The sequence below is a fragment of the Achroia grisella genome, unplaced genomic scaffold (assembly GCF_030625045.1).
Source record: "Achroia grisella isolate CSIRO2021 unplaced genomic scaffold, CSIRO_AGI_Agris_v1 utg918, whole genome shotgun sequence".
NCBI lineage: Eukaryota > Metazoa > Arthropoda > Insecta > Lepidoptera > Pyralidae > Achroia > Achroia grisella.
The window spans coordinates 514503-526503 of NW_026713067.1; the positions used below are offsets into that span (position 1 = coordinate 514503).

The following is a 12001-nucleotide window of genomic DNA, read 5'->3' on the forward strand; positions in this document are numbered from 1 at the left end:
TATGTAAAATTTTTCAGTTCATCAAATTTAAATGTATTGTTTGATTGAGACTGAAGTTCTCTCAATATCTGTCCAAAAATCCTTCTCGTTGCTCCATAGATAGACATCCTAGTTTTATTTCAGAAGTATTTTAGAACAGATAATGATTGTATAGATTACAACTGATAATTTTTATATTTCTGATTAAAGAAACGCCATGTTGTTTATTTTTGACAATACCATTTTGGTATTGTCAAAAATAATCAACACTAAACAACTTATGTATAGAATTTTATAGACAAAAATCAAAGTTGAAAAACGATTTGTACAATAGTTTTGTTAATCCTTATTTTGCCAACAATTTTAACTAAAATATATATAAAGACTGTATCAGCATTTTCTGTCCTGTTATTTATTACATTTCTCTTCATCATCTACAATTACAAGTCCACTTATTATGCATGTATGCAGGCTGCAAAGCTTATTTAATCTTTCCTAACAATATTGATAGTTCTTTTAATGTAATCACTTATTAACAAAAATATAAACCGTCGTAGAAAAATTAAATTATAATTAATCAATCCTTCTTTTTAATTTAATTACATGAATTGCATCCTTTAATGCTCTCACGATTTGTCTTTTACGTCATTATTTCATTTCATGTAACAAACAAGTTAAATTTTTTCATGGAGAAAATGCCTTTTCTAATCATAAATATATATATAGTCGTATAAAAATGGAAGGGATAGTAGATATAAAATATTTCATCTAATATAGACTAGGCTATAAATAATCACGAGTACCTTTTATCTGATTATGTAGAAAATCAAAATACTATATTTCATAGACTTTATTCCTATATTTACTGATACATGTATCATCATATATATTTTTTATTTCACTTTTCTTCTTTCTGCGACACCTCGTTAGTGCTCTGAGTTTCTTTTTTCAACTTCTTTTTTATCTTTTCCAATTGCTTTCTTTGCTTATTAAAAAAATATCCTTCTTCTTGGGCAGCTCCATATTGACCCAGTCCTCCTCCAGATTCCCTGACTGCTCCACCAGAACCTCCACCTTTACCAGCACCAGAGCCAGGTGTCCCAGGAATAGTATAGTATCTTCTAGGAATAACGAAGCTATCTGAGACGCTAGAAGACTCAGTTGCAGTCTTACTTTTGTTGCATAACTTTCTGGTATATTGAGGGACGCAAGCTCTAACTATATTCATGTTGCAATAACTATTTCAACTATTAAATCGCAATAATTGATTACTACCAATATTCTTTTCAATTAGATTCAATATTATTTTATAAAAGTTTATTACTAATATGTATACACAAATTTTGACAGTTAATTTTGATAGGAAAAGGAACTGTTTTTGCGTCATCTAAACTAGGGTTTACATATTACTAACCAGTACTAATTACTAATTTTGTTAAGTACCTACTTTATTTTCCAAATAGATGCTGTAAGCTGTAGGAAGGCATAATATTTAATTTCCGATAAGAGTAATAATATTTCATTTTCGACAATTACTTTCGAATAATTACTATGTGTATGTCTAGGATATTATCGAGTCAGTATACCAAATTTTGTTCCCATCTGTTCAGTTTGTGGTAATAATTTGGCAATACGCCATCGTAGTTTGTCTCCGGGAACACACAAGTCAGAGACATGTTTCTGACACTGGATTGGCAATGATTTTAAATTAGTGACTAGTACTTATATAAACACCACTAATTATTATGTATCATTAATTATTATAAATATATTGTACACAATTACTAGGTAGTTTTTAGCCGTCCTATTATCTACATAATCCAATCTACAACGTCCTATAGTACAATGTGCAGGGTCCTTAGCGTTCCCAACGACTCACGCATGCCGTAACTCCAAAAGTTATTTATTTAAGTATTATTGAAAAACAAATATTCTATATACTTTTACAGTATTATGGATAGACATATAGTTACCTAGTATATACTTATATGTATAGAAACAGTATCTGTATACTATTTATTGTTCCCTTCACCCTCTTTTATTATTTTCAAAGACAATAATTTATTACTTACTAGAATATTGACTGACATGTAGACACCGGTAAGTTGCGCTAAATCTGAGAAGAATTCGAGCTGCCAACCTAATTAAAAGTGTTTGTGATGCAAATTATTGTTATTAGATTATCCGTTAACGTGTCGACCATATGGTATTAGTTCCACAAAATTACCTAATTATGGCTAATTACAGAATTTCTCAGTAATTATTTTTTATGTATAAATACGTGGTGATATATGTGACAATTAGTTTGGGGGTAGCTTCTAATACTAGATCGGTTTGCTACCAAAATGGAAACGATCCAGGTACGTTTTTGTTTGTATTTTTTTTTTTTCACTAGTATCTTGCCCCGGTATAGCCCACCTTGCTCATTTATTATTGTTTATTTTTGTATATAATATCTACCAAAATTTCTCAGTCATTTTTCTAGCTCCCAACTGAACTCTCAGTTATTATTTTACTAAAAATAAAAAAATACTTCAATTTATAAATAATTGAATTCAAAATAATCGTCTCTTTCAGAAACTGCTGTTACTATCTTTGGTTTCATCAGTTCTGTATACCAGGTAAATAGATTCTACTACTTACGAGTATAAGGCTATTCATGTTTTTCATATATTAATAATGTTATAATTGTTATTATTAAATTTATTCAAAACACTTATTTCAGCAATGCACAATGGTCAGCTAAACGTCATATTACATCTAAAAAAACAATGGATATGCAGCATGAAAGATGCTTTTGTCCAATATTTAAAAACCATAACATATTCATCCCAGATATTTTGAGCGACGACGATTCAACATTTGAAAGGCTTGTAGTCTACTTTTACAGGGGTAGAGATGGTAACATTGTAATGTATACACCAAGTGCGGAAACACAGAGGGCTATGCTAGAAATACCACTCGAATCTAACGACGATTTACAGGTTATTAGTTCACAGACAGTCACACAAATATTCGAGCATAATCCCCGCGTTATCAATATAGAAAAAACCAAATCTCTACATTATGATTACACCATTAAACCGGGTAGTTTCCCTGTCAATAACAAGGGGCCTATTGGGGTTAATATTGGTAGTATTCAGAAAGAAATATTGAAACCAGGAAAAACAATTAATTCAACAAATTCAGAAACAGGACACTCAAATTCTCAAATTAACACACAATATATGTATAATCCACCTAAATACGACATAACACAAGTGACATCTAGTGTAAAAGAAGTATTGCACCATCCATCATCGCAAGAGAATAATGTACCTGCAGGCATATTTGATAACGTAGCACCTATTAATCAACTCATAAAAGATAGAGATACTATTTCATTTCCATGGTTTCAAGGAAAACAGAAAGATGTTCTTTGGCCTAATAGAGAAACTAGCTCTATGCATCATACTAATATTGCTGAACATAGTTATAACGTTGGATATGGTATATATGACGATACAAAGAATAATAAATATGAGACTAATACATTTAATACATGGTTCAACGAACAAGCGAAACTGTTCCCAGAATTGAAACAACCAGGATCTAGTGACATTATAAATATTTCTATGCTAAAAAAAGAAATCTTGAAAATTATTGAACAAAATAACATGATCATTGGTGAGGACAGTCTGGTGCGAGATTTAAATGGAGCATTAGTTGATATGAGAAACATGAAGCTTCGTCGAATCGTTATTGAAGAGAAAACGGTTACTGACTATAATGGTCCCTTGTTAAGTTTAGACGGAATAATGATTACACTTGTGTATCCTCCAAGAATATTGGGCATAATTCCATTGAGAAAAACATATTTTTCTGAGGAAGTAAACAAAATTTCACAGTCCCTTGATGCATCACAGCTACATGACTCACCGAAGCCAGTTCAATCAACACAATTACTTCAATCTACAGTATCGAAAAAAATTGAAACATCACAATCTGTACAGTCATCTAAACCAGTTGAACATACCAAAATCGTTGTAAATAAAGTATCACATAATTGTGAAGGATCTATCTGCAACGAAGGATCTTTAAATGAGCTGCCTGCTAGCGGAATTATTACAGAAAAGACTAAATCAACAACAGTAGTTAATAGTCAAACTAGTAGTCAAAATATAGAAAACAAAAATGAAAATGCGAACCTGTTACAAAAGAGAAAGAAACAAGACACGAAATTACAGATGAGAAAACAGTCGAAAAATGATGATTCACCGTTTAAATTTGTAGCAAACATGCTAGACACATACAAATTAATGCCTATTGATCAGATATCCAAACTGGTGAATAATTTTATTAGTCCTTTTACTACTATAATGAACCAGTCTTCTGCCACTAAAGAAGAAACCCATGAGAAAATTGGGGAAGATGACTATCCTGATTTTAGAATAATTGGTGGGCACGCAGCAACAGCTAGTGGAGCACCATTAATTACAAGAGGAAGATCTGGATCCTTCGGAGTTAAATTTTAAGATAATAAGATTTTAATGATTAATTAAAATACATTCTATCTAATATACTACCATAGCTACTACAAATGATGTAATAGTGTAGTAAACTATAATAATTATTCTCTAGTGACAATGACATGGCTATAAAACGGATTAAACTGTGTATTTTTATTTAACAAAAGTGAATATTATCATCATTACAATTACATAAATTACATTGCATAATTTATTTCTAAACATTGAAATTTAAAATTCAAAATTGTTGTTCTTACTTACTGTACTTTTTAAATTGTCATCAGTACTTTAGAAAAAGTTACTACTAAATCGTTCAATATTTAAATTAAAAAAAAAACAGTTAAAATATATATATATATATACTCATATATATATTTTTTAACTATTTTTTTTTATTAACAAATCTGCCTGTAAGCATAAGAATATTTTACATTAATATCATCTAGTATGGCATAGCAGAACTACATGTAAGAAAAGCACATCTGATTTATAAACTACATGTCCAAATCACCAGATGTCGCTTTTCTGGTACGAAAATAATTAGCAACCTTTGGATAGGTCATAAATTATAATAGTTTAAAAGCACATTAACAGATGGAGCTAGGTTTAAACTAGTATGACGCAATTTGTCACTAGATGGCAGTGTTACTTCCGAGCGTGAGTGTCATCTGGTGGCGGGAAAGTAAGTTAATTTTAAATAAATGCATTTTACTCTGCTCTGTTACCAAAGTTCAACCAGTTCACAAGCTAACCAAATCAAGTAAACACAAACGTGTTACAGCGGTCTTTACTTAGTCATTAGTTCGCCGTGCTTGTATTTGGTTCGTTCGGTTGCTTCTCTCTAAAAATATCTTCGGATTCCGTGTCTCAAAACTACTGCAGTTTTCAATGACACTAAATATGAAACAGATTTTTATGTGACGGTACAATTTTATAAAGGCTAGTTCATCGAATCTGACACAAGTTTTGATATAATTAACTTTAGTTTGTTTATTTTGTTGTGAATTCGCGGTAATCCTGTCGTGTGTCGCTATTGTTTGTGAATGGATATGAATTTGATGTTATATCTTTGAAAGGATGTTGTCATAACCATCCGTCCGTGTTTCTAGGAAAACTATTTCGTATTTCATGGGATTAAACAACCGGTAAGTTTTAGATTTGATTAAATGCGCGAGTGCGTATTTTTAATGGTATCAACATCCATAATGTGTCTATCTATTTTTTATATTAGAATGAAAGAGGATAGTTATAGAAATAAAATTAGATTTAAAATAGGTATATTAACTCCCAAAAATACCTTCTGCTTGTCTAGTCCACCACAAATCTTTATGAGAATAGAAAAAATACACTTATGCGATTTAAAAAATACTGTAGAATAGATAGGTTTTGTTATCCTACATAAGTACAAACTTTTAATTGGTTTTTGATTAGGTAGTAGTACCTACAGTACAGGCATTTATTTAACAATTTATCTAATCATCCAACTATCCAATACATCCACAAATTCTTACACAAAAAATATATAAATTAACAACAAATAGGTACACAACTTATTTCTAGCATCAAATAATTATTACTACTAATAATTAATATGTCTAGATATAAATAGGTATTATTAGGTAGATTTCCGTTTTGTATAAACATGCCAAACAAAGTCGTGGTATAGTGACTTTGTTTGGTTTCTCATGATTCTCATTTTGGTCATATTTGAAAACTATTCTTTTATATATTAGTTAAGTATCTACGTACATTTCAAGTACAAAATACTATAATAGTTTGAATGTTTTTAAGAAATTTTGAAAAAAAAAAGATTTACAGTATCAAATTATTTGTATTATTTTCCATTGAATCTCTTTTTTGACGATACAGGTGCTCACGAATAATTAATTTGAATCTTAATTTATGTAATGAACGACTTTAATAATTCAGAAATAATAAAGAATTCGTGATATCAGATAAAAAACAATATATAAATGCCTATAAAATTGTAATAATAATAATATAAAAAAATATTCAATGTTATTATATTTAATTGGTGTACCTACTAATTTTCGTCCTTTTTTCAATAAATTCCTATTACCTACTTGTTCATTTAACTGGCCGTACCTATCTTCTATTAACAAGCAGAATTTAATAGCTATCTCTACTACCAAACATTAGAATAACTATCTTTCGTAGTAAGTAAGTACCTACAGGTACTGTTGTTACATGTTTTGTATGGTTGCTAGCCGAGACTCCTATAACACTTAATATATTCTGTTCCGAAGGTCTTTACTTTACGGAACAAAAAACAAAACAGACTAATAATTAAGTACTTACTCATGGGTAACTGTTCTCTACCTTTGTACAACGCAACTAATCAGATAATGTGAATTGAAAAAATAGGATCGAGATTTGAACCCTATACAGTTTAGTAAACTTAATACATACATTTGCTACTTACCTAAGTAATAATAAATACTATTAGTGCCCTAATCACCTAGCATTTAATTTGATAGAAATAGCGATTGTTTATGCTCACCATACAGTATCGCAAGACCCACCCGCAACATTCTGCTATTTTTTTTGTCGGTTCCTAAAGGTAGTGTGCTATTTTTTTTATTTTTTTTATTAATTTTATTTGTCTCTCTACTGTTTTTATTATCGCATTTAGTGTGCTATTATATATCGTTCCTCAATCACGCAGCTACAAAATACATAATATATTTCTCTTATTCGACTGATAGTTACAGACATTATCGGGCACTAGTAGGAAAACTGTTCAGAATAGAAAGAATAGATTAGAAAAATCTGTATTCAAATAAACTTCATTTAAGCATGTTTGAACAGTCACATTTTTTACTGTATCACTCATTTGGAATGTAGACTCATCTCAAAACTGAGCCAGAAATTTACATGGTGTTTTCAGTAAATACACATTATCAAGGATTAGGCATTCGACAATCATGACAACAATGAGATGAGATGAATATTTAACTTAGATTTTTTCTACAAAAGCATTATTATCATTTATATTTTTTTTTACTCTAGAATTCTTCTTCTTCAGTTATTCACTCTTGACAGAGTGATCGTAGCTTTTATGATGGTACCTCTTCGTTGTCCTCTTTGGCGACACAGCTCCTAGCGTGATGCCTCTATGATGCGGTTTTTAAAAAATATTGCTGTACGAAAACATTGTACAACAGACTGCTGTGTAGCAGTTTTTAAAAGGTCAGTCCATCAGAGTTGGTGACCGATACTCTAGAATACTCTAGAATCTTTTAACTAGTATAAATGATCATATATGCAGTGTAATAACCATCTTAGGTATAACGAACTTTACGGTTCACATGTTCTACACGTAACTGAGTAAGTACACGTTCAGTGGAGTGTGTCTTGTTGCCATTACGGAAAAAAACTTACAATGCGTTCCCGCCGTCTCTCATTCCCAAGCTGGATAACGGGTAGGCAGCATTGAATTTAAATTAGGTACCTACCGCATTATGGAATGGGAATTGCATATGATTAAGTTTGATATTATCTAAACAGTAATTCCACTGTCGGGGGTATAATTAGATACTGAAATCATGCATACTATTATTATATATGAGAATATCTATCCGTTTGTTACCTCTTCACTACTATATGGCTGACCGAGAAGAAATAGACATCAAGTGGCTCTGGTCCATAATTATTTTTATAAATATTTATATTATTTTAATACCCTTTTTTTATATTTATATACACGTATATATAGTGATCCCGCTGTAGTCACAGAGAACGGATACAGGCTATGATCACAAAAAAAAATGCAGACGAAATAGCGCTGGTAAGAGTTACTATATATAAGAAAATCTAAGTTTTTAGTTCTTATAATGTTACAAATACACAGAGAGACACATTTTATAATTTATACTATTATTGAGCGGAACGCGAAGCGCGGAGGGATCTTAGAGATCAGATTTGCTCTCTTTGTGACGATAGTTCTCCGAAACGGCTTGACCAATCGAGACCAAAATTTCGTCGAGGGCCGAACTTCAAGTTTCGACCATCGGAATATTTTTGAGTGGTAAACGATGGAGCATTTACCATTAAACAAAAATCCGATCTGTCAAGGTCGAGTTTTAGAATAAATGCACTCCGCTCAACATGTGACCTGGTGTGTAAACAACACACCGATAACAAACCTAGTTATGGATAGTAACAATAAACTCTAATTACGCTATTTGTTTTGTTAGAGTCTGTCACGGCGGATATAATGTACACATGTAGGTATGTACAGTACAAACACTAAATCCTAACATAACACCAAAATGCTAAATCAAACATATTGCACACATATGTCTTCATAAATATTTATATGAACAAGAATTTTACAATTCTCAATGTCACACGGAAGGTGGTCCAAGGCAACCAATACAAAAGTTAATTCAACAGTCACATCTAGATTGTAACTATTTGTTTACAATATCGAGTCATCAATATACTATAATATACTTGCGACAGGACCCGGGTACTCATAGATTTTTATGAAAAATACCATATAATATTTATTTTATAGCTTTAAATATATAAAATTCTCATGCCACAATGTTAGTTACCATAACCATCAGAAACGGCTCGACCGATTTTTATGAAATTTTATATGCATAATCAGTAGGTCTGAAAATCGGCAACTATCTATTTTTGAAATCCCTTAAAATAATGAATTACTGTTAAGTTAAAATACTTTATGTATATATATCAAGATTTTTTTTTCATTGTCCAGTAAAGTGCTGAAGGCTCTATAGCCGTAGATAGCATTAGAATATTCCGAAAAAATCGTGTAAACCTTTCCAGTACCTGAAATAAGTACTTACACAAACACTTCAGCGTTATAAATTTGTCAATTTATATTCCACTTAGTGACTTGAGTAATCAATGGAAAATTTTGATTCCATAATGTAATTAATTGCAATTTATTCCGGAAAATTAATTTTCATAACCAACAGATATTTTCTGTTAAATTTGACCATGAATGCATTTCCATCTTTAGCAGACCTTGCCTGTTGGAAGTCACCCTTGCAAAACCGCCGTTAGAGACTAAGAATATTCGTTTTGCAACAATTCTTTCAACCTTGGTTCCGTTAATGCCTGAAACGAAAATAAATTTGATATTATTTGTAATAATGTTCATAATGAAAATATCATTAAAATGTAGACCTAACGTCATTCGACATTCTGTCATTAATAATCCCAATACCCCACCTTAATAAAATTAGAACGAAAAAACAGTGTATTGCTTCATTGTCAAATATACTTCAAAATTTCACTACAATATTTTTTAACTAAATCTTAATAAAAACTGTTTTGCGTGTGTGTTTTTGCTTATCACACATAAAATACAGTAATAAAATAATTTAGAGACTGTGTGAGCAAAGGTGGACTTTATTCCAAGATTTATCTTAACGTTTAAAGAAGAACGTTTTAAGTACTTAACTAGAGATAAAACAACGAATCGTTAAAATTTAGTGCATAATTACGAAATCACATAACATAACTACACACAAGTAATAAACTGTTAAAATATTAATAATAATAGACTCTTTTATTAATATTTTAGACTACAGTTGCTTCGACGGACTAAACACATCATCGTTCCTTAATTATTTCAGGATAGGATGGAGGTCGGAACCAATAACAACTACCTAGAATATACCTTTTTACCTTCATTTTAAAACTAGAACTAATATCATATAATATGTTGTACCTATATATGTATGAAACATTCCGAGTATAGTTACACTACTCACGACCTTTCTCAGAACTCTCAACATTTTTTTGTTGTTAGCTCCTAGCAACAAATATACAAAATATCTTGATATCAAATTTATGTTAGCGAGGTAGACAAAATTTTAAATGAAGGTCAGTAAAATATATTAATGAAAGTCACACCCAAATCGGTTAAAGCGTTTCTGACATTAGCGAACACAAACATATATACTATATATAGATAAAAAATTCTAACATAATTGTAGAGACTCTGTTATAAATTCCACAAATAGATTTTTAATATTTAATAAATATATATTATGTACAGACAACGATCACCTACATTTTTATTATATAACAAATATGTACAGATAAAACTTAAACAAATAAATAGACTTTCGCCAAACAGATGTAATGATTACTCACTCAGCCCTTAAACTCAAAACCAAGGTTAAGACCAACTTTAAAACTAGTTTGCCTGGTTTGTCAGATCGACGCGGTTGATTGTCAATATTGTTAGCATCATTACGATATAAGAAACTGCATGTTATAATATCAACAATAACCCCGGGACAATTCACACAGCGTCATCTAGTACCAACCTACGTAGAGCCTGTGTTATGAGTCGACAACTAATATAAATATTTAGATGCATTTGTTTTGTAAATACATATATAATATATGAAGAAAACATTCCTACCAATACAAACAATCATAAATACAAATGTTTGTACTGAACGAAGAATCAAACCCGCGACCATCGGAAGTAAGGTTGCTAAACTGTTAAACCATTAAACCACCGAGGCCGTCTTTATGCATGCATACTTCTTGTAACTCAATGATAGGATTTACCAAGATGTACTATGTACAAAGTTGTCTGAATGGATACCTAATTCTGCCTACTATTAACAGTAAGGTACATTGTACAAATGATGAGATAGGACAGTAATCATTACAAAAAAAATTGCGCAGATGGAGTAGTATGAAATTTCGCAAACTTATAGTTTATACAGAAACGGAGTGCAGAATACTAATGTTTTTTTTTTAAATTATATTATACGTTAGATCAATAAAAAGAATATTACACACATCTTTTGTTTATTTGCGATTGCCAGTGCCTGTGGATATAGAAGTACAGTCTATGACATGGAACTTTATTGATATTCGACTCTATAATTAAAATTAATTATGGTCGAATTTCGACCACTACTCGTAACAATTGATATCAATATCGTAGGATTTCTCATCCAATAAAATCTGAATTCGTATGCGATAAGGATGAGAAACATAAATAATTATTCCGCCAGGCAAATGTCAAGTTTATTTTTAGACTTGCTTAAATTGATATTAAAAATATTTCGTTTTTGTATATTCTATGACATAAGAGTTATAATAAGGTTATCAGTAGCTATTTTCATATAATTGAAATGGCAAATATACTGACGCATGATGGTACACTTGACCGTTATAAGTGGTAACCGCCAATAGATACTTAAAATTTACCATATCCATTTTATATTGTATCATATCTTCAAATTAATTTAAGTTAGCTAATATGTAAATAAACTGGCTTAAAAAAAAGAAATTCAGTTTCATTTCTTGCCAGTTCTTCTCAATTGAATCTGAATATCTTCAGTATACAGATTCAATTGAGAAGATGTATGGAAAAATATTAATACAATAAACTTGACGTTCGTAAGCGGCTAAAATGTCCTACACAAATAATGATTTCTTATTTGATTTGATTTGATAGTCTGTGGTTACCTAAACCACATCCATACTGT

The 12001-nt window shown here is 30.6% G+C and overlaps 3 protein-coding genes across 6 annotated transcripts in view; 2 read left to right on the top strand and 1 right to left on the bottom strand.

Moving 5' to 3' along the window:
* Nucleotides 1-814: 814 nt before the first annotated feature.
* LOC131854010 (ATPase inhibitor mai-1, mitochondrial-like) lies at nucleotides 815-1306 on the bottom strand. The gene has a single exon (XM_059205132.1). The coding sequence runs from the start codon at nucleotides 1205-1207 to the stop codon at nucleotides 878-880; it is 330 nt and encodes a 109-aa protein (XP_059061115.1). The 5' UTR covers nucleotides 1208-1306; the 3' UTR covers nucleotides 815-877.
* A 1585-nt stretch (nucleotides 1307-2891) lies between these two features.
* LOC131853920 (uncharacterized) lies at nucleotides 2892-4493 on the top strand. The gene has a single exon (XM_059205009.1). It carries the CDS (start codon nucleotides 2892-2894, stop codon nucleotides 4491-4493), a length of 1602 nt encoding a protein of 533 aa, XP_059060992.1.
* Nucleotides 4494-5224: 731 nt separating this feature from the next.
* LOC131854002 (torso-like protein) overlaps nucleotides 5225-12001 on the top strand; it is a 52857-nt gene continuing 46080 nt past the window's right edge. For all 4 annotated transcript variants that reach the window (XM_059205125.1, XM_059205123.1, XM_059205122.1 and 1 more), the window contains exon 1: nucleotides 5225-5632. The gene's annotated coding sequence lies outside the window, so the exon portion shown is untranslated. The remainder of the gene's footprint in view (nucleotides 5633-12001) is intronic.

Bases quoted from the DNA above. Each gene is read 5' to 3' on its own strand.
- LOC131853920 (XM_059205009.1), top strand. From the start codon at position 2,892: ATGTATACACCAAGTGCGGAAACACAGAGGGCTATGCTAGAAATACCA.
- LOC131854010 (XM_059205132.1), bottom strand. From the start codon at position 1,207: ATGAATATAGTTAGAGCTTGCGTCCCTCAATATACCAGAAAGTTATGC.